Here is a 24,049-nt window from a genome sequence, read left to right as displayed (position 1 = left end):
GATAATGTAATTATGATGTATCTGGGTGTGTTCCTCCGTGGGTCCAACTTCTTTGGGACTCTCTGAGTGTCCTGGACTTTCTGGAAGCCCATTTCCTTCACCAGACTGGGGAGGTTCTCCTTTATTATTTTTTGAAATAAATTTTCGATTTCTTGATCTTCTTCTCATTTGGCACCCCTATGATTCGGATGTTGGAACGTTTAAAGTTGCTCCAGAGGTTCCTAAGCCTCTCCTCATTTTTTGAATTCTTATTTCTTCATTTTGTTCCAGTTGAATGTTTACCTCTTCCTTCTGTTCCAAATCATTGATTTGAGTTCCAGCTTCCTTCCCTTCATCGTTGGTTTGCTGTATATTTTTTCTTATTTCATTTTACATAGCCTTCACTTCTTCCTCTATTTTGTGTCTGTACTCAACCATTTCTGTGAGCATCCTAATTACCAGTGTTTTGAACTCTGCATCGATAGGTTGGGGTTGGCTATCTTCTTGTCACTTCTTTTTCTGGAGTTTTTATCTGTTCTTTCATTTGGGCCATATTTCTTTGTCTCGGCACACCTGTTACTCTATATGGGGCGGAGCCCTATGTATTCGCCAGGATGGGGCTACCCACTTTACTGTGTTGTAGTGCTGTATGTGGGAGAGGGGTCAGAGAGGTAACAACGCCACTTGCTTGGCTCTCGCCCCACTTTCAGTCACTTCCCCAACACCACAAGCAAATCGGGCCCTTCTGGTGCTAATTCTTGGGTGGGTGGGCTTGTGCACATTCTAGGACCTTGTAGGTCTCTCCAATGAACTCTCCTGTGAGGCAGGGAGTTTCTCATGCTGCCACAACCCCCACAAGTTTTTACAGCCAGGATTTTCGAAGCTTTAGTTTTCCATTAAGGAATCCTGGATTGTGTTATACATCTTGCTCCCCAGTTGTTCCTTCTGGCTAATCTGCATGTGACTGTGGGACCACCCAGTCTGCTAGCTGCTGCCTCACTCAGCCTGGTCTGTCACCTTGTTGTGTGTCCTCTCTGTCCTGGCTGCCTGTCTCTGCCCCTCCTACCAGTCTGTATGAACGTCTCTTCTTTAACTCCTTGGTTGCTGGACTTCCATACCATTCAATTTTCTGGCAGTTCTGGTTGTTTTTTGTTTTTAAATTCAAAAGAACATATGCACCCCAATATTCATAGCAGCACAATTTACAATAACCAAGGGCTGGAAGCAACCTAAGTGCCCACCAGTAAATGAGTGGATCAATGGACTCTGGTACATTTACACAATGGAATACAACACAGCAGAAAGAAGGAAGGAGCTCCTTTCATGACAGCATGGATGGAACTGGAGAGCGTTATGCTAAGTGAAATAAGACAAGTGGTGAAAGACAAATACTATAGGATCTCACCTATAAGTGGAACCTAGTCAACAAAACAAACAAGTGAATAAAATAGAACCAGAGACATGGAAATAAAGAACAAACTGACAGTAACCAGAGGGGAGGAGAGTAGGGGATAGCGGGCGAAAAAATGGGAAGGGTCATCAAGGAACATGTATAAAGAACCCATGGACAAAGCCAAAGGGGGGTAAGATTGAGGGCAGGAGGTGAGGGTGGGTGGGGCATGGGAAAGTGGTGGCAGGAAAATGGAGACAACTATGCTTGTACAACAATAAAAAATAAAAATTAAAAAAATAAATTTGTTGTCCTTCTGTTGGTTGTGCAAAGAAGCAAAGCACATCTACCTACATCTCCATCTTGGCTGGAAGTTTTCTCATATACAAATGTTTAAAAAAAGAGAAAATCACACTATAGACTTTGATTAGCAAAAGCAGACAGTGGCCAAAGAATATTTGTATGTACACACCTATGCACCGTGTGTGTGTAGCTGGCAATAATTTGGTATCTGCTGTTATACCTGTCATTCCATTGTTAAGTGCATGTAAAGAGTGTACGTGCATAAAAAGAATGTGCCTCTTCATTACTCAATTTTTTTTTAAAAAACAACAATTCAGTTGTTATATCATTAGAACATAATTTCACAGTTGTTTCTAGTGTACGAATGCTAGGGCATTAGAGCCCAAAATTTAGAGTAGTGTTTCCAGGTTCATCCATGTAGAACCTAAATCAACTAAGCCCTGTCAATTCTTTGGGACAACTAGGTGCATCTTAGTATGTTTAGTGGTAGCCAGGGAATCCAGATGAGTTCATTGACTTCCCAATGCATTTTCATGGCCCCCCCAAATCAGACCATGAACCAGATGCAGTGCCAAGGTTGAAAAAATTATGCTTCAGTTCATCAGTATCACTGCACTAACATCTGTATGCATCTGGAAAGACTGTTTCAAAAGACAGAATTACCTCAGATGGCCACAGATGCAACTGACAGTGTTTTCAGAAATTATGAGGCCAGTTGCCCAGTTTCACAGGGTGAACACACTAGTTATTATTAAAATAACAATTGTATTGTGTTCTGTATATCCAAAAATAGACATTCTGGGTCTTTTCATGCCTATGTTATCATGCTTTGGGGAATTCACTTACACCCAAGAAGGATTAATTTATGAACCAGTGTCCAGTATATGCTTGGCTAGAGAAGTAAGCCTCTGCATGGGATGTTATGGTTAATTTACAAATGAGTTACAAATTTATAGGTCAGTAGAATAATCCAAGAATTACAAAAATTAGAGTTGAATGTCCATGTGCACTTCCAATAAGTCTGTTGAAATATCCACACACTTTCCTTTAAACTGTTTCAGGGTTATTTAATCAGAATCAGAAAACTCTCTCAGAGTTTTCAAGACATGCTAACAAATTTCCTACTTTTTATTTTCCCTTTAATAAATCCTATTGAGACCTTACTCTTCTGCAATGAGAATATAAGCAAAGCGAATATCAATAATTCTATGTTCAGGTATTCATATATCCTGAAACACCCAACCATTGTCATTTTTTGGGACAGCCTCCCTCTTCATTTCTATCTTTGCAAAACTTAAAAATAGCTAAAAGAACCAACAAGAATGAAATTATATTGCACCTATATGACAAAATATTTTACAGCCATCATAGTTAAGTTTTCAAATGACTTTAATAACATGGGAATTCTTATACCATGATGTTAAATGAAAAAAGCATAATATACACTCAACATGACCCCAACTGTGTATAAATACATATAACTAGAGGGATATTCAACAACCCGTTGACAGTAGTTATACCTGGTTGGTAGGTTTTGTGAACCCTGAGAAGAAAGAATAATTTGATATGGCTCCCAAGAAGGAGTTTATATGCTCAAGTGGACTCCCCATGGTCAACTGAAGGCCCCAATTTTATGAATAATAGAATCTAGTGGCCATTTGCTGACAGGCGCTTCCCCATGTACTCAAGACACCAGAAAGAACCTCAGACTGGACTTTCGGCTTCCCACACTATGCCTACTCATTTACGCCATCTGAGTCAACCACTACAGGGAAGTCTTGATTTAGTCTTTCTGCCACTGGATTGAGACATGCTGATCCAGTCAGCACTGTGCAAGTTATATCCAGCCGGAAATATGCAAGTCATTTGCACCTGTACAGCTAATCAAAACTGTATGATTTAGACTAATCAGAACTATACAACCTCATTTACATAAACTGACCTAATTGACAAGAGAGGGGATCTTTTGCTATAAAAGATGACCTCCCCTTTGTCTCAGTGGAACACAGTTTAGATTGTTTAGTTTGTACCTGAATCTGTGTCTCCCAGGCTACAGCTCTTTTTGCCTCAAATAGATGTTTTTAATTCTCTATTACAGTCTAAAATTAATTTTGGTTTATAGTTGTATGCATTATTTAAATTTTTTCCTCTTTTATTTTTTGAGTTTTCAACAACGAGCTTGTCTTTATTTATTTGACAAATTTTTATTGAAAGTCTGCTAAGTATCAAATGCAGGAATGAGTACCGAGTAATCACTATTTTGTATTCAGGAAACTAACAAACATATATTACATTTTTTAAAAAAAGAAGGTATTTCTGGAATTTCCATATACCTGAAATGATCCGAAGCCTATGACTATGATTGCTGTGCTCAGAGAGTTCTCTTTTCAGTTCCCAGGAGACAATAAAAAGAGAAGTGCAGTGATGGGAATTTTGGTTCAACTTAAGTTTGCATACGAGCCCCAGCCATTGCTACTTATAATGGTCAAGGGGGAGGAAGTAGTCTGCGTGAGTCTTACCCGTTGACCCGCGCTTTACACCCCCACTTCTTTCTTGCTTTGCTCTGCTCACCAGCAATTTCCTCTATTTGTTGTTGTTGTTGTTGTTGTACTGAAGTGCATATGCAATCACATAAATTCTCTAGATAGCCACACCCAAGGGCCCCTGTCTAAAAACTGCACTTAGGTCTCTAAAAGAAAAAGCCAACTTTTCTACAAAAGGTATCCATCTGTGTTGCAGAAAAGAAATTTCACTTCCTCCAAAAAGAGGCCAGAGGGAAGTCCCATGTCTGCTTTCTTTCTCAATTTGAGCGCGTGCAACCTGCTGGTATCATCCCATGCAGAGTGCCAAGCCATGATTCAGGCCTGAGGTCAGTTCTGTGTGGGCTTGGAGCTGATCCAGGTGTTTCCTACTTCCGTATTTTACCTGCGGTCTGAAACGGTGTGTGTGGAGGGTTGGGGGGCAGTTTGACTGTGTTTGCAGGGACCATTTCATTTCTTATTTTTAACAAGAGTCTAGGAAACCAATCTGAAAACTCACAGTCAAATGATTGGTAAATGTATCACAGAACTATGACTTTTATAGTCATAGGAATAAACTTGGTTCTAGAAAATCTTGGAGGTGTATCAGTCAACAGAGTGACAATATTTTCTTTTCTGAACTGTTGATTCTTATTCTGACGTTGTCAGAGTTGCTTTGTCAGCTTCTTCCCTTCAAAGGCTGTTTTTCCCATCATGATTTTTTGTGTCCTGACCACAAAAATAAGAACATAGTGGTTTATTGATTCCAATTAATCTTGTGGGTAAAAACAGAAGGCCCGTGTGGAATTCTGCATATTCCCATTAAAAGCAAGGCCAGAATTTGGCAGCCCTCAGTCATTTGATTTTTTTCCTTCTACTCATACTTTTCTCTCCCAATTTTCCTGATTCTTTTTCTCTCTATCAACTCTTCCTTTTCGGCAATCTTTTCTCTTTGTTATTTCCATATTTAGGTTCAGAGGATACAAGTTTGTGATTTGAGGAGATATTTCCATTGCACTAAAGAAGGAAATCCTAATGTGCCCAAAGACTTAGTCTTTTGCCCCAGGGTTCCAATTTTATTTATTTTCTTCTCTTTTTTATTTTTTAATTAAATTTTTTTTGGTGACATTGATTAAGAAGGTTATATAGGTTTCAAGTGCACAATTCTATGATACATCATCCATATATCTCATCTGTATATCCTGTCACCCAGAGTCAAAATCTTCCCTTAGGCTGCCACTTCCGCACCGTAGCAGACATCGTTAATCAGTCGCAGCTCTGAGGCTACCTCAGTATTCTCAGCACAATTCTCCAAGACATTCTAGTGGAGGCCTATTTCATCCACCCATTAAACAAATACTTACTGAGCAACCATTATTTGTCAGGCACCCCAGTAAATTCCATTTTTGGAGTAGCCAGTGTCAAATGTAATGTTCTTGTAAAAAGAATCTGGTTGACTGAGTAAGCCCTCCCTTTTCATCTACTCTGCAAGCTGCGCTCCATAGAGAATGAGCAAATAGGACCACCCTCCTCCCCGTCTGCCCTGAGGTTTTCTAATGACCTCACCCTAGTATGAAGAATGCCTGTTGTATTCTCCTTCAGCTGAAAGCAGCTTGTCATGGAGGGCTTCGCACACAACAGGGCTGGAAACAACATGGGACTTCTCTAATATCCTCATTGCTCGGGCCCCATGTCTTTCCTGTCATGAAACATCCTCTTTGAGGATGATTTGAGCAAAAAAAGTAAATGAGTGGCATTTGGTCTCTCTGGGCTAATGGCCGACCCATTTCATATTTCTATATTTGTTTCATTATTGGGTAACACAAAACCAATCTAACACTCAGTTTTTCCCTCTTCAGATGAACTTTGAACAGAGACAAAGTAAAAAATACCACGATTTTTTCTACCTAAAATAATCACAAATAGATTAAAAGAAAAAACAAGGGAGTTAGGTGAGGTGACTCTTCCAGAGTTTTGTGTCATTGGGAGCTTTGCCTCTCCCACTGAACTGTTCCTATTGTCTCTACTATTTTTTTCTTTTTGGTGATCTAAATAGGAAATTAAAAGCATGCACTGGGTTATGGGTCTTTTTGGTTTCTAGAGTTTGTCGTGCTTTGTATAATTACTTAAAATATCTCACCTATGGGGCTGTTAAACATGGATGTGAAAGAGAGGTTTCAGAATTGAAATATAGGCCACATCCTGGCTCTATATGTGATTCTGAGCAAGCTCTGGAGTCTCCCTAGGACTCCACGTCCTCAACTGTGAATCCCAAACAACAGCATCTCCCTCTGTGTTACAGATGAAGTTGTTCAGAGGATTGACTGAAATCATTTGTGTAAAGCAGTAGGAGATCAACATATATTAGCTTTCAGCTTTGCTGAACTCGTTGCTGCAGTCTTCAGATTGACTCTGTGGTTCAGTCCTTACAGGATGGGAATGTGAGCAAAGGCATGTTAGAGCATCTCAGGAGCTTGGCTTTCCTACAGTCATGCATTCGACAGCACAGAAAGCCGCGCTGCCTCAGAGGGACCATCTGAATTTATTTCGCTGATGTCCTAAACGAAGACATACGTCTCCTTAAAGAAAACAATCTGAGAGCAGTACCATCTGGATTAATGACACAGGTAAATCAGAAATGATTGGTTGCTTTATCAGAGAATTCATCCTAGGAGTCTTTTAGAATAGAGTTGGAAACTTTTTTTTGTAAATGCCCTACTAATCAATATTTTAGACTTTGAAACTGAATGGTGTCTTACAGTAACTACTCAGTTCTGCCATTGTAGTGCACAAGTCCATGATATGTAAATGTGTGGGCATGGGCCAGAGAGAACCCACATCCATTCCAGACCCACACTGGTTCCCATCCCTGCCAAATACTTGCAGCTAGTGAGGCTGGTCTACAGGTGCCAGGTCCCTTTCCCTCTTCATAATCTCCCTACACAGTGTGTGGACAGGGCTTGACGGGAGGTGGGACAAAGGCTGGGAGGAAGGAGGGACTATCGCAAAACTAAACTGCCTTCCAGTGTCTGGCAAATTACTTCCCTACCCGATCAGAATTGGATTCGGATGACCTTTCCATCCTGCTGACAGTCGGGAGAAGTACTAAAGAAGGTAGAGGAAGAATAGGAGAGACAAACAGGTCAGCATAATGCAAAAAGAAGACGGGATGGGTTTCTTTAAACGTTCTAGTTCTCAGAGAGCCAAATCCAAGCTTCGCTAATAAGAACCAGGGCCTTGGTGCTGGGGTTTCCCAGGTGCTGGGTCGGCCTTGCTGTCCCTCTTCTCCTGGTTCCTCTCTCAAAACTAGGTTTTCATTTCAAACTTGGGAAACGAAGGCAGCACGGGACGGTGAAAGTAGCACAGAGCTAGAACTGTGGAAACCTCGATTCTATTCCCCCCCGCCCGCCTCAGGCAATCCCCACACTATTGCCCGCACCCTTGAGTCATGCATATACATTCTTTGGCTAATTCTTTTACCTTCTTTCATCTAGTCCCCCCTCCCCATGTCCTTTTTACAGTTGTCAGTCTGTTCCGTGTATCTGTGCCTCTGTTTCTATTTTATTCATTAGAGTCCACTATAAGTGAATCATATGGTACTTGTATTTCTCTGACTGGCTTATTCCACTTAGCATAATACTCTATAGGCCTTTCCACACTGACATAAAAGGTAAGATTTCCTTTTTTATAGCTGCATAAGTTTCCATTGTGTAAATGTACCACAGAATTTTTTACCCACTCATCTGCTGATGGGCACTTAAACCGGATCCTTTATTTTCAAATGCAATTTTGCATTGGAAACTGAGATATAAAACACATAACTATGGAGCTGCCTCGGTTCCCCTCTTGGAGGAGGCTTGCACAGATCCCTGGGTCCCCTGGAACACAGCTCAGAATTTCTCCGGTCCATGTATGTTTTCTGCAGTTTCTTCCAGTTGAGGCCTTGTAATTATGATGAGGAGAAAAATTTCCCTCGCTATAAAATCCATGAGACAGCTTAAGCAGCAGGGTTTCCCTGAAAACAGGAAGTCAGAGTCACCAAACTGTGAAGCAAGGGTTTTCAGACCATGTGGCATTCGGCCTTATGGAGCCTTTCACCTCTTTTTGGATAATTTGCTGACAGGCGATGGCCAGCTGTTATGTAGTAAATGGAAACATTGCTGGGCTGGAAAGGGGTGGCTTCATTAACCAGCTGTGAGTCATTAGCAAATTATTTCACCACTCAGAGCTTCTATGTGAAAAGAGGAGAGCGGAATAGCCTAGTCACTAGGAGGTCACTGGTAGCTCTAAAAGCATTCCGAGGTATAGTCAAACGGTTAATGTTCTCACATAAATTTACTGTTCAGATACTATGTGTCAGGCGCCACTTGGTTTGTCAAAGAGATCCTAGTCTCATGGGAAGACAGGCATTGATCAACGGTGCATTGCACAGAAAGAAGTACAGGGCGCTAAGGGAACACAGAGGAGCGTCTCAACTGGGACCAGGGGTCAGGGAGGGCGGTTCTCCGAGAGAAGGGGTGAGGGAGAGATTGAGAGGAAGTGGGGAAACAGTGGGGAAACAGTGGGGAATGGGTCTTGGATGACTCCATGTGAGGGAGATGGGTATGATCTGAGTAGCAGTTACCTTAACCTCCTTTCTGAGCCTTATGTAATTCACCTCTCAGGTAAAAATGGTTAAAACCCCTATCTCGTAGTGTGGTTGTGAAAACTAAAAGAAGAAAAATATACATAAAGAGACAAATGTATTTGAAAAAATAAATTAATTAATTAAAATAATAATAATAATAGAACTTAAAAAAAAGAAAATAAAAAGAAAACCTATTTGAAGAAATAAAAAAAAAGAGTTTATACATAAGACATTGCATATGAATAAGAATGATAAACAACCCTATCCAGCAGAGTCATTTCAAGGATTAAAAGGATATATACAGGGTGAGGCAAAAGTAGGTTTACAGTTGTTCACATGGAAAATAATACAGTAAGTAATAAATAATACAAGAGTAAACTCTGTGTTTTGCATTCCCACAACTGTAAATCTACTTTTACCCCACCCTGTATAAAGAGCTGATTAGGTAGGGAAAAAAATAAGTTTGGATATTACCCTTCATCCGGGTATGAGGAGATAGGTACCCTAGCACACGGCAGCAGGAGCCTCCACTGGTAGGCACTATAGAGAAATTGACAATGTCTATTAAAATTTAAAAATACACATATCCTGTATGCCACAATTCAACTTCTCAGTTTCTACCATAACCATTGCATATTCCCATGAAGAGGGATGTACAAACATGCATATTGCAACACTGTAATTAACCAGCAAAAACTTGAAACTACTTAAACGTCCATCAGTGGGGGAAGAAGTATGTAAGTTCTGGTATAGCTGTTCTATGAAACAATGAAAAAGACTGAGATAGATTTGTATGTACAGCATGGAAAGAGCTTCAAGAAATAAAGTTGACTTAAAAAAAGCAAGGTATAAAATGAACATTCACTATAATACCATTTATGTAAATACACACAGAGCCACATAAAGCAATATTTTTGATTGGCACATATGTGAATATTTATATGCAAAAAGATGTCGATTTACATACCAACATGAATAGTTGTTACTCCTCAGGGAGTCCAGGATGAAATGGAAATTGAGGGTTATGGTCAAAGAGAAATTTTCTTATCTATAATTTTTTTATTTTTTTAACAAGGAATCTGTGCACATGTTAAAGAATTAAGATACATTTTTTAATTAATAAATCAGTAGGCACAATGCCTGGCATATAATAAGCATTCAGTAAGTGTTTAATCCCATCCTTGGCATAACATTTCTAAATTATCTGTCAAGTGAATTTGGATTTGTTTTTATTGATTGATGAAACAAATACTTATTAAGCACATAGTTTGCCCCAGTCATGTCCTGTGTTTTGGGGAAACAATAGAGAACAGTTTAGACAAGGATGCTAACAACTTAGGAAGAAAACAGATGACTACGCCATGGGGACCCGTGGCAGTAACTGTCATCCAAATGGTCAGAGCACAAACCAAATGACAGCCTGAACTGAAAACAGGGTTGAGGCAGAATGGTTATAGCCAAAGTAGATGTGGCTTAGGGATGGCCATCATGATTCACCAGGATTTATATTCACATTAAAGAAATAGAACTTCAGAAATGTTTGTCCTTTTCTCAAGAACCTTCTTATGAAATAGAGTCAGGCAATTTAAAATTCACATTCAATTCTCCTACAAACTCTTGCAACTTGGTTGTCCTATCTCAGATCATGCCCTTTCTCAGACCATGGGCCCTTCTGAAATAATGCCTGAAGGTGAAAGCAAGGATGTCAGAACCATGGGGCAGGCTGAGCTCAAATTCCAGGGATGCAGGAGACAGACTCCAACTGTAGCATATGAAGTGGGAAAGGATTGGGGATGGAGTGAGGACAGTAAATGAGTCAAATATCCATACAAGGCCAAGAGTGAGAACCGGTCTAGTAAGCAGATATGGAATCAAAGTTTCTAGGGGAAGCATCTCTTTCTTGACTGTTCCTTAAACCAGGTGGTCCCACCCAGTCACTAGGTGGTTCAGGCATGAAAATTAACTTTGTGGCACCCTATTCTCTAGGCCTTCTCGCTGTGACTTTACAAGGTTGTGTCTGCTGGGTTTGGCTCCGATTTCTGGCCCCAGGGGGTGTTATGATTCCAGATGTGTGATCCTTGGCTCTTCTCAAACATGGTTTCTGGGTACCTTATTGCTCTCCTGGCTCTGAGTAATCATTGCTGAACCCAACTCAGGCTTCTCAAATTTTAATCCAGAGCCAGCCTTCCTGGTCAGTATCAACCCTTGAATAAGTATGAATCCATGGCAAGAAAGACATAAAATTTGTCCCGAGTGGTGAATGAATTGTAAGAGCAGTATTGTACTGTAAAGAGGTCTCAATGGAATAGTTGTGGTCCTGGGACCATGCCCCAGTTGGTTGTAAGGCATGGTATCCTGAACCCACCATCTGATGCCATAAAGCTAAGGAACGTTATGAAAAAGCATATTTATTTTCTGTTGCAGATGACCCTGTTGATTAAATTAAAACCCTGTTGATCCTTGACAAGTAAAGGGAGGAAAACAAACTTTTGTTGAACCTAATTATACAGTAGACATTGTAGGTTGGGGGTCTCATTTGAAATAGTTTCTTTATTACTCAGATTCTGTGAATCACTTATTATTGTATTATGCCTATTTACATATAGCAAAACCTACGATATTTTTTTCTTTTTTTATTGTTCAAATACACTTGTCTCCATTTTCCCCCCATCACTTTCCCCTGCCCCACCCACACCCAACTCCCACCCTCGATCCTTCCCCACTTTGGCTTTGTCCATGGGTCTTTTACACATGTTCCTAGATTTGCCCCTTCCTCTTCTTTTCCCTGTTACCTGCCTCCCTCCTTCCCTCTGGTTACTGTCTTCTTGTTTTTTCTTGCAATGTTGCTGGTTACATTTTTCTTGCTTGTTTGTTTTGTTGATTAGGTTCCACTTATAGGTGAGAACCTATGCTATTTGTCTTTTACCCCCTGGCTTATTTCACTTAGCATAATGCTCTTCAGTTCCATCCATGCTATCGCAAAGGGTAGGAGCTCTTTCTTTTTTGCTGCTGTGTAGTATTCGATTTAACTCAAGGAACAAAAAGACACATAAAAGACATCTGCTTCGTCCTCTCCTTGAGTTTTTTCAATGCATCTTTGATCTCCTTGTTTCGCAAACTATATATGACAGGGTTCAGCATGGGAATCACAGCTCCATAGAGCGTGGACACCACCTTATCTTGGTCCCGTGAGTATCCAGCACTAGAATGAAGGTATGAGAAGAGACCAGATCCATAGAAGAGAATCACTGTGGTCAGGTGAGACGCACAGGTGTTGAAAGCCTTCATGCGCCCTTGGGTTGAATGGATCTTCATAATAGCAGTAATGATGTAGCCATAAGAAACCAGAACAAAAAGAGCTGATGTCCCACCAACTGCACACACAACAAGAAAGTTTACTATCTGGCTGAAGAAGGTACTAGAACAAGACAAGACCAGAAGGGGTGGCAGGTCACAGAAGAAGTGGTTAATGACTAGCGGCCCACAGAAATGGAGCTGGAATAGGGAAGTGGTTTGGGCGAGTCCCGTAAGGAATCCTCCAGCATACGCTGTAATGGCCATCCCCACACACAGGGTGGGTGACATGAGGGCTGTGTAGAGCAGAGGATTGGAGATGGCAGCATACCGGTCATAAGCCATGGCTGCCAGAAGACAGCACTCAGTGCCTCCCATCCCAATGAAGAAGAAAAACTGAGTGGCACAACCCATAAAGGAGATGGTCTTCTGATCCCTGAAGAAGTCGCAGAGCATCTTAGGGGCTACAGAGGAGGCGTATGAGACATCAACAAAGGACAAGTTACCAAGGAAGAAATACATGGGGGAGTGGAGGTGCGACTCCATCCTGATCAGGACAATAAGACCCAGGTTCCAAGCCAGAGTCATGAAATAGATCCCCAGGAACAACACAAAGAGGAAAATCTGCAGCTCTGGACGCTCTGAAAATCCCAAGAGGATGAAGTTGGTCATCATGCTGATATTCCTTCCCATGGCCATATGTCCTCTTTCTGCTGCTTTCAGAGCCCCAAACAGGGATTCCTGTGGCCAGGAAGAACCAGGGGAAGAAACCGTGTCATTGTGTCATGGAATCATAAACTCCCTGAATGAGAAGAGGCTGGGGGACAAATGCCCTACCTCTATCTGATGCAGAATGCCCCTCTACAGCCTGTAGTGGGTCTTCCTTCAGGTTCATAATCACCCTTATCTTGATGCATTTTTTTAATGGAAAAGTGACACGCCCCAGAATAGTCTGGAATTTTTGCATTATCTGGGTCATCACCTTCACTGTCAATGCCACCTCTTTACCAAAGGAAGTTATTAATAGAACTTGGACTAAATACCTCCCTTTTTTTCTGTTGCTCCAAGCATTTCAGTTGACTTCCTGAGCCACTTGAATTTATCCTACATACTCTGTTGTTTTTTTTTTATTAAGGAAAATATATATGTCAAGAATTTAAATGCCCAGTGAGGCAATTTTGTGTTTCTTATCATCATAGTTTGTTCTATATGGGATCAAGATGTTCTTTTTTTTTTTAAGGCAGTAGAGTGAAGCACTTACAGTGTGAAAAAGTGACATCCCCTTTAAAGATTACAGAAAGGGGTAAAAAAAAATCAACACTGTGAAATACTAATGTTCATTTTGCACAAATACTATCAACTTATCAAACACATTGCACCATGTATTTTTGGAGCTACATGTGGATGATGTAGGAAGTAATATAACATTACTATTAAGTTCAGTGTATTCCTTAAAATGCATCAGGCAGACAGAAAACAGATGAATCACAGCACAGTGGGATGGGGCTCCCTGGATCCTGGACATAGAAGGCAGATGCTTCTGAGAGGAGATGTGTTGGAGGAGGAGTCCAACAATGAGTAAAGGGTTACCAGGATGAAAATTTGGTGTTTGAGGGAGTTGAGAGATGGTTGGTTCAGAGAGCTGCACGTTAAAGATGTAAAAAGCTCAAGCGGGCACAGTGTTTGAGGAACCTCAAACATGTCAGGGTGATGGAGCACAGGATAAACAGTGGTAAGAGAAGATCACAGAAGTCTAGTTTTAAGAGACAATGAGAAGTGGACAGATTGTGAAAGAGTTCCAAAAGCAAAGGCAGCAAAAGTGTTTAATTGTTCCATATGTATATAATTGCATGTCCTGTGTATTTAATTGCATATATCGGTGTGCATATTTATACTTAATTTCAACCTTTTCTCCACTTTTAGACCTTAGTCCCCCTTTACCCAGTCCTGTTCTTTTGATGATACCATCTTCTACCATTGCATATCATTAATTGGTTTGCTGATTATTGATTGTCTGTCTCCCTCCACTAGAATATAAGTAAGCTTAATGAAGACCAGGATTTATAGGGATTTTTGTCTCCTTTGTTTATAAAAGTATCGCAAGTACCTCAACCAGCGTCTGGCACGTACTAGGTGCTCAGTAAATATTTGTTGAATGAATATTATGTTAAAGAGTTTGACACTTCTCCTATGGACAAGAAAAGTTTTGTTTTTGTTTGTTTTTTACATTTTACTTGCGTCTTTGTAAACAGGGAACTAGGTGTTGAATATGGCGTTAAAAATACAATAGAGAGCAATACGGAAGTGTAGAAGCCACGTACAAGATCGACGGGACTGCAAGAGACTGAGAAGGAAGATGAGAAAGTTGCTTCAAAAGCCAGGAAGAAAGCGTTTAATGATTTGAATTCAGACAGGTCGATTTAGAAACAGATGTTCCCTTGATATGTAACAGCACCAGTCATTCTGAAGAGAAACTGTACATGGCTAGACAACGACCCTGTGCCCCACCCCTTTATTTTTCACATATGCAGTTATCATCGGAGGTATATTTGAGGAAGATTTATCATAATTCTTTTCTCTTTCAACCCCAAGAGTCTATTATATCTAGTCTATTACATTTTAAGAATAGGATAAAAGCTGATTGCCACTTATTTTAGATGATTATTTTATGTGAGTCTTCCCATTTGTAAATAGCAGAACTTTAAAAAAAATTTATTTTGCAGAATTCCAGAATATCAAGTCAAGTCCAACCCTTCTGGTTAAAATCAAGCAGTAGGGAGAGGTAATTCAGGCTATTTTGACATGAATTATCTGTAGATAAGTATAATGTATGTCATATACTCTGTATTTCTATGTATATATAAAAATAGAGTATATAGAAATTATATATATAGAAATAGAGTATATGAATATATGTGTGCGTCTTAGTATGCACGGTCTAAGAAGCACCACCGCTTGTTTTTACAGCATTTTTGAGTTTATGCAGCATGTTCACATCCATTATCTTATTTGTGGTCATCCAAAGCAGGGCTTTGATGTCAGACGGAGCTAGTCTCTAATCTTTACATCACAACTCACTAGCTGTGTGGCCTGGGTCAAGCTGACACATCATTCTTAAGTTTCTTTTGATTTCCCTCAACTGCAAAAATAGAGGCAATAACAGAACTATCTCATAGATGGTGAAAATTAAATGAAATAACTTAAATCAAATTTTGAAGAGAAAAGAGAAATAATTTTTATTACTTAACAAATAATCAGCACTGTTGGGATTTGAACCCAGGTTTCTTCATCCCTAATCCAAGGCCTGCTCTCTGCTGCACTGGCTTCCTAAACCCAGGTGCATGTACTTGTATGTCATAATAACAGCAACAGTGACCAAATGTCCCTTGCTTATGTTGTTCCCAATATTTATAACACATGTTGCCTCCTTTCATAACATTTACCACACTTTGTATTTACTTTTGTTTGCCAACTTGTTCTGTCTGTATTCTTGACTGTAAAGTCTGGAGAGGCATTTAACCTCAGTGCTTTGCACAGTGCCTGGCATACGGTAAACACTACATAATATTTTCTGAATAAGCTCAGTTTACAATTCCAAAAGACATATGTTTCAGACCAGAAGCTCACTGAGTTAGGAAGTGACTGAGCCAAAATTTAAATAACGCTTGATTCTTTGATTCCAGAACCTGTTCTCTTTCTTGACTGCTATAAAAGGATGTGGGCACAAGGCTGGAGAATCCAGAAAACCGTATTATAGGTGTGACTGCAGGTACAACCCTTCCCTCATCCCAATGGACTGGACAAGACTGGGAGCTGAATGCTTAAAATCATTGTAAAAATAATAACAATAATATAAAAGAAAAATAAAACCATTGTAAAGAGTCTTCTCCTCCTTAACCTGGGCAGGTTCATTTACATTTTAACAAAGCTATACACCAAGATAAAAAGGAATAAAGTTCTAATGTGGTAATTCTCAAATGAGTATTTGAAGTACAAGGGATAATTGCAGTTCAGATGACTTGATAGGGTATGATGAAAAAAAGCTAGAAAGACTAGTCTGTAGGAAAAAAATATGTTTTCTGCTTGCATCCATTCTCTCTCCTCATCTGTTACAGAGGTGGGCATATTATAGATGCCCAGTGATTATTTGTTGACTGGTTAAGTACAGGGTTATAAAATATTTACTATGTAGACACTCTAAATTTGCCCTAATCCCAAGACCACTGAACTGGTCCTATTTTAAATACTGCATGGATATCCAGAAAATTCTGGGACTACACCTAAAATAATAAAATAATAGGATACCAGAGGTAGAAACCAGTTAACCCGTACTTTCTCCATTATTGATAATAAAACTAAAGCTGAGGGGGTGGGGGGAGAGAGAGAGAGAGACTGAGATTGCACAGCTGGCTGGGACAAAGGTGACCTCAGGACCTGCTTCTCATTCTCCAGTAGTAGCTCCTTCTGCTTTACCTTATTCTCAAACCTGGAGTCTCCATGGTAGCTAGAGAGGATCTAAGGAAACTAGATGATTTTTTAAAAAATTGCAGACATACACATGCACACATTTATGAGTCTAGAATAGCATAAAAAGCAAAAGCCTGAAAGCTAAAAAAAAAATGCTGATTTAATTCCTGTTCCTCCTACTTGTTAGTTGTGTGACTTTGGGAAAAATTATTTGCATTTCAGAATCTTAATCTTCAAATCTCCTGTCTTTACACTAGATTGGCTTAGGTAAGTGTTTTTTAGTCCACATTCCTTCCTTCTTTCTTTCCATTTGTAAATAGCAGAACGTTTTCTAAAACAAAATCTTTTGCAGAACTGCAAAATATCAGGTCAAGTCCAGCTCTTCTGGCTAAAATCAAGCAGTCAGAAGAGAGAGTGTCTGCATCTTGCCTGCTCTACTTTCCCTTCTTTCAAGTGTCTTTTTAACTCACCCATTTTATGATTCTAGAATTCAGCAGCAACATTCCTAAGGAACAGCAAAGGGCAGACTCACCTACAACTCCTTAAACTCTGGGTTTCAGTCAGATGGCTAATACTAGAAGCTTGGAGCAAAATCCATCTCTTCAGGCACCCGGAGCACTGGTCTCAGCCAAAGAGATAAATAGATTTTAGATGTAGTGACTTTAAATTGGCAACCAAGGGAAGGACTTGATGGGGCTTTAAAGGAAGGCCAGTTCTCTCTGAGGTACCATTGAGTCTCTCTACATTGTGGGGTATGACAAGTCCCAGGGAGCACCGACTGGCAGCTTGGCTTGATGCCTGGGCTGTGCGGTAAAGAGGATGCCAGCTTTGGTCGGGTGGAGTTGAGTTCCATTGGCCCTGCTTCCACTATATTCTTAGTCCTTGATCTGGTTCCAGTAAGATATCCCTGGAGGCAGTGAAAGCCAAGAGTGGTTTTTGGCCTCAAAATATGTAACCATTTCATCAACAGCAATTACCTTTGTAAAGCACTGGATATTTTACAGAAACTCTTTAATGTAAGAACATCTTTTGCATGACTTCAGGAGTTGGAACTATGACTAAATGGGTGAAAGAGGGAAGGAAAAAGCGGGGAGAGAAGGGCAGAGGGAGGAAGAGGTTGTAGGAAAACAATAGAACAATCTAAAAGTAAGAATATTCTGGAAAAGAGTAAGTTCTTTATCACTGGAGTAAGCAAGGAGAAGATAGTAGTACACTTGACATTGATGATCTCACTTATATGTGGAACCTAAAAACAAAAAAAAATAAAAACCCAAACTCATAGAAACAGAAAATAGATTGGTAGTTACAGAGGCAGGGGTGGAGGGTGGGAGAAATGCATGAAGTGTGTCACAAGGTACAAACTTGCAGTTATAATATAAATAAGTCCTGGGATATGATGTACAGCATGGTGACAATAGTTAATGATAATGTATTGTATATTTGAAAGTGATGAAGAAAGTAGATCTTTAAAAATTCTCACCACAGGAAAAAATTGTAACTGTGTGAGGAGATGGATGTTAACTAAACCTACTGTGGGGTTCATTTCACAATATATACATATATCAAACCAGTATGTTGTGTACATTAAACTAATACAATATTATATCATTTATAGCTCAACAAAACTGGAAAAAAAGAAAAGAACTAGACTAGGGCAGGGGGAGAGTAATGGGGGGAAAATGGGGACAACTGTAATTGAACAACAATAAAAAAGAAAAGATAATGTGGTCAATGGAAATAAAAGATGAACACAGATGCTTTAAAAAAAGAAATAGACTTTCAAAAAGAGAGTATGAATTAGTTGACATTATAGGCTCCTTAAAATTCTAAGATTCTACAATTCTGTGAAATAAAGACAAAGAGAAAAGACAGACAAGCACTACATTTTTGGTAGTGTGGATTGGGCCTTAATATACTTTATTTTATAATATTCTTAGAGTAGTTCCTAAAAGAAAGCATTCTTAAACACATTTTCAGATGAGAAAATGAAGTTTTGGAGAAGTGTTTGTCAGAAAGATTGTGGCAAGAATAGAATTTGTCTTCAGGTCTTCCAGAATCCAAAGTCCAGGCTCAGCCCTCTATACAGCACTGCCAACCACAAGGGCATAACAAATGGGTGGCAACAGAGAGGTGGAAAATCACTTGATAGACCATATTTTTTCTAAAGATCGATGTGCAGGGAGTTATAAAAATATAATCCTTTGCTGTTTGACTAGGACCAGATTTCCCTCATGTACATGTTTTGTTTATGATTTATCAAATATCCAACTTGGACAGACTTGAACTCTATTTGTGTGTCTGAGGGAAGGACATACAAGGAATGGAGGGAAGTGGGCATTGTGCAAACCCACAGGACACTGTGGCTTCTTTCAAGGGTTTGAGAAAGATGGCGGCCACACCCTGTTGATGTTGGCAGCCCTTCAACTTGCATCCAGATGGGAAAAATCTGCAGTTTCCCTTCTCCGCTCCCAAACCCCACCCACTTCTCTCCTACCAGGGCCATAGCCTCCTTCCCGAAATTCCCAGCTCTTGGCCTTCTGCCTACATTCTTGGGTCTCTCCAAGGTTTGATATAAAAGAAAGGATCACCATGGCCAGTGAAGTAGGTTGTATGTAATTAACCTTTGCTAGATTAAAAATAATAATAAAACCAAAACAAACCTCTTGTTTCTCACTCCATATTACAGGGTGAAGAATGTAAGGATAGGGTGCTAGAAGATTGTGGTGTTTTTTAAAATTCCTACCCCTCTCCTTCCTTCACTCCCTCCCTCCCTTCTCCCCAAGGCAAAATTTCAGAAAAGGCTGTCTTATCCTTTCATATTTACAGAATATAGACATCATCAGGAGAATGAACGAGGCTTCCTGACATCTCCACCCCAACTCCTTTTTGTGAAGCAGTTTTAACCTAACTGTTCTTGATCATCCAAAATCTTCTAACTGGTCTTTTTTGCCTTGAGACTCCCTTCCGTACAACTCTTCCTCCTTAACATACCAATGGGCCTCCCTAAAGCACAGATCCAATCATGTCATTTCTGGCTCAAGAATATTCATTAATTTGTCATGGTTCCTTAATAGCCTGATGGCATCCAAATTCCTTATCCTGATCCTCAAAGCACCAACCAGAGATGCTTGGTGAACATGGCATGGAAATCTAAAAGGACAAAAAAAAAAAAAATGAACAAAAGGTCATTGGATGTGGCAAGAAGGAAGAAAAGTGAAATCTTCCCAGCACAGTTTCAATAGTTCATCCCAGACAGGGTATCTGGAGTGGTGTTCAGGGGGAGACAGGAGAAAGTGAGATGCCAGTTTAGCAATGGAAGAAGAGAAGGAAATGGAAAAGTCGGTACAGCATCTGGTGCTGTCAGGTAAAGAATTCTCAAGAGTCAGGGAACTGGAACAGGTCTGGAGGCTGAAGGAAAGGCCACAGAGAGGGGTGCTCTGCAGCAGAGGCTCCCAGGCAGGGCTGTCCAGCAGAGCACAGCCGGTCATCGGCAGAACCAGAGTGTAAGTCGGTGCCACTGATCCCCAGGGGCAAAGGAAGGCTGTGAGAGGACAGAGAGGCCAGGAGTTGGTTAAACAAGGGACGCAGAATCAGGAAGGGAGCGGCTTCAAATGGGAGGGAGTGGCGCAGAGGATGAAGTTATAGAACTTCATACTTTTGCTTAAAGCTGGTCTTCTCTGTCTTTGCAAATGGTTGCTTATTGCTTATGGAAAATGACATACAATTGTATTTATTTTCCTGGATCCAGAGTAAATGAGGAAGGTGTTCTTTGAATTTTATTCTGTCTTAGAATAGATTTATATACCAGCATGAAAAAAACCTAGGAAATAGTTGCCCAACCACATGTGTTAGGCAGATGGGTCCCACCACACACAGTGTCTATTGTCTATTTTCTACAGAGACTCTGATCCTTCAGTGCTATTGGGGGCGATGGGAAGGCAGAACCTCCTCTAGGAAGCCTCATCGCTGTCCTGAGGAGAGAACCGTCTGCAAGCCTTTCCTACAGCAGCCTTTCTGAGACCAGCAACACTGACAAGTGTGGAGCCAATAAGACTCACTCATCTACTTAATTCTTTTGCAGTGCAACACTGAGTTGTCCCTTTAAACAGACCTGAAAATGATCCAGAGCTGATGTGACTTGGAAAATGTACAACTACCCTGAACTTGCTTGATCTTAAATGTAGCATTTTGTCAGCAAGGCTCAATTCCAAGGCGAAGAGGCAGCTGTGGTTGGAGGCAGGAAGTTAGGTTGATAAATGTTCACTGGAGAGAGCTATCCAGCTGGATGCCAGATGGTGGGAAAGGCCTTAGGCGTGAGAGGCCAGATGAATACGGGACACATCATTCTATGTGGACATTAGTAGTGGTGGGAAGGAAAAGAGGGAGAAAGGAGAAGACAGCTATGGGTTATCTGTTTATTTTACTGAATCATTAATTCATCTTGAAAACCTGAAATGAGTCTTGAAATTCTGTCAAATGTGGCAGCTAGAAAGATGAGAGGTCAGGGAGCCCACAGGGTCCGTCTGTGCAATGCCCATGTTATACCTTTTATTAAGGTCTCAAGGCATCACTTTTGCCAAGCTGATCACCAATGGGTTTGGGAAAGCAGCTTCAAGACCAGATTTCAAGCTCAATAATACAGGAAATATTTCGGGATGGACTTCACCTCATTGTGATTACTTCATTCTTTTCTATGCTTCTCAAGTCAACATTTATTCGGCCCTGTTTGTTTAAGGGCAACCAGATAGATAAATCAGATGGTTTCAAGGTTAATGCCCCTCCAAAGACCCTAGCTGCACACTGTCTTGACCTCTCTACCTCCACTGACTAAATCCTATGCTACCCCAGTCACATGATTTGGCAGCTCCATCCCAGACCTCACCATAAAGGGAAAGTGCTTAATTTTAAAATCACAAACTCCAAAATTTACCTTTACCAAAACTTCCTGTTTTCCTACTGTGCAACTCAGTAATCTATTCTTGATGACTTCTTGCTCCTCAGGTCCACCCAAATTCATGAGTCCATCACCCTGGCTCTAAGTGGTTCCTACCCTCACCCCTCATTTCTGGTATATAATTCCCAGACTTATATGGATCAACTATTTAAATGTGGTCTGCAATCCAACAAAGACATTTACTGCTACATAAAATCCTGCCTGAGCCTCATATTGATTCCCTGTTACATTCCTCAGAGCCACTCCAAGATAACCTTTCTTGACATCCTCAAATGGATACGATTTCTCCCTCTTCTGAACTCTCATAGCTTCCAGCACTTTCTGACTCAGCTAATAGTTATGTATCTACTTGTATTATTTCTCTTTGAGGTCTTTTAGGGTTTTAATTTCTTATCCATCTCTGTATCCCAGTGCCTGGCATCAAGTAGATGCTCAGTGACCATTTCCTGAATCAAATAGGACAACTCTTCTACAAAGGAACTTTAAAAAAAAAAATAGTTGCTTCATCAGGATATTAACTGCAAAAGTTCAGAAGTGGGTAGTTTCACAGAGAAGCAAGTCAAACTGTGCAATGAGAATATTAGTTTCCTGTTGCTGCATAATGAATCAGTACAAATGTAGCAGCATGAAACAACAAACATCTCAGTTCTCTAGGTCAAAGGTTTGAATGCATGTAACTGGGTTCTCTGATTATTGTCTTCCTCCTGAACAGGGTAAGGAAGGATATTGGGGTCATCAATCTCTACCTTCCTCTTCAAGCAAAATGTGACTTTTTTTTTTTTTTTTTTTTTTGCAGCTTATGAGGTAGGGAGGGAGGAGACCATAATGTTCCTTTTGCAGATGAGAAGTGATAAGTTGAAGTTACTTGGAAAGAACTTGTTGCTCACTTCAAAGAGGAATTTTCTCACAATCAGAAGTTTTTCATCTTTATCCAAAGATAAAAGGGACTGAAAGAAGTTGCGAACCCTCTAGATGAAGAGATGTATTGAAGAGAGGTATTCTTATTGCCTGGCACAAAGGAGAGCCAGATGTATTCAGCCTCTGAGATATGCATGCCGAAGTATTTGAAGCAGTATTCTCAGCTGAAGTGGCAATTATTGTGGGAAAAGGAGTGTCCTGGCTAAGCCACTGTGGGGGAGGTGTTAACAGTCCCTCCCCTGGAGTAATGCAGGCACACATGTGTGATTTGTCCCTCATTTAATGCGCATTTTCTAGGTCACCTCAGCATGTGTGAGCTGAGGCCCTGTTTCCTCATCTGTAAGATGAGAGGCTCGTAGCCAAGCTGTCATGAAGACCCATGTTTGTGAATATAAACTGAAGAGTTACACACACGAAAGTCATTATCATCACTATCACTAGCCAGAGCCACCTACTGCATGCCTTGTCTGTGTTAACTTCTCAGTTGCTATAGTCTTGCAATGGACCTTCTTCTCCTGGTTAATAAAAGACTATCGGGATTTCACATTTTGGTGTCTCATCATTAAAAAAATACACATATATAAGACATTGTTACATTTTATTTGCCACTTAATGTTAATTTGTTAATTTGGTAATCTTCATAGCCACGTAATATATTCCTGACAATCCATATGTAACTCTAATCAGTACAAGTCAAGCCGTATTTCAAATGCATAAAGAGAAGTGGCTGTTTCAAGGAAATCTATGGTCAATCTCTTCATTTCTACTTCTGACCAAAGGGGCTGTTGCCCTCTCCTTTACCTTAATTCTGCACTTGGCTCAGTCCTGTCCCAAAGACACTTACTTGTCCAATAAAAGCCTTGTTGGTGAGTGATCTGTCTAGGCCATGCCATGGCATTACAGGCAGGGCACTTGCAATAATCCTGGCAGTAAGATCTGGAAACAGCCCAAGTGTCCACCAGTAGATGAGCAGATAAAAAAGCTGTGGTACATTTACACAATGTAATACTAAACAGGTGTAAAAAGGAACTTACCCTTTGAGACATCATAAATGGAACTGAAGACTATTATGCTAAGTGAAATAAGCCAGTCAGAGGGAGACCAATACCGTATGATTTCACTTATATGTGGAATCTAATGAACAAAATAAACTGACAAAAAAAATAAAAGGGCCAGAGGCATAGATACATGGGACTGACAGATCTCAGATGGGAAGGGAGAGGGCAGGACTGGAAGAGATTAGCCAAAGAACATGTACGCATATGCCATGGCCACTGACAAAAATGTGCTGAAGGCCAGTGGAGTGTGGGGGCTGGGTGGAGGGGGCAACTCAGGGGGCAAATGAGGGACAACTGTAATAGTGTCAACAGTTTAAAAAAAAAAAGAATCCTGGCCATACAGGTCAGTTCCAGAAGAACCTGGGATCCAAGACTGTACAGGGTCAATGAGTCAAAGAGTCAAAGAAAAATAGTGAAGAGGTTTGCTGCTTTCCTGACAGCCTTGACCAGTACTGATATTCCTGGTTCTTGAAACAGTATATGTTAGGTAGGGATGTAATATTGAGGGGAAGGGACACACTACCATTACTAGGTACAAAA

The 24,049-nt window shown here is 40.4% G+C and overlaps 1 protein-coding gene across 1 annotated transcript; it reads right to left on the bottom strand.

The window, feature by feature from the left end:
- Window positions 1-11,790: 11,790 nt before the first annotated feature.
- On the bottom strand, window positions 11,791-12,811 carry LOC129062610 (olfactory receptor 5A1-like). The gene has a single exon (XM_054563614.1). It carries the CDS (start codon window positions 12,809-12,811, stop codon window positions 11,849-11,851), a length of 963 nt encoding a protein of 320 aa, XP_054419589.1. The 3' UTR covers window positions 11,791-11,848.
- Window positions 12,812-24,049: the final 11,238 nt, after the last annotated feature.

Source organism: Pteronotus mesoamericanus, unplaced genomic scaffold (assembly GCF_021234165.1).
Source record: "Pteronotus mesoamericanus isolate MK-2021 breed Mesoamerican mustached bat unplaced genomic scaffold, CSHL_Meso_final scaffold_83, whole genome shotgun sequence".
Taxonomy (NCBI): Eukaryota; Metazoa; Chordata; class Mammalia; order Chiroptera; family Mormoopidae; genus Pteronotus; species Pteronotus mesoamericanus.
The sequence above is the reverse complement of the archived record's forward strand: the minus strand, read 5'-3'. Positions and strand labels throughout refer to the sequence as shown.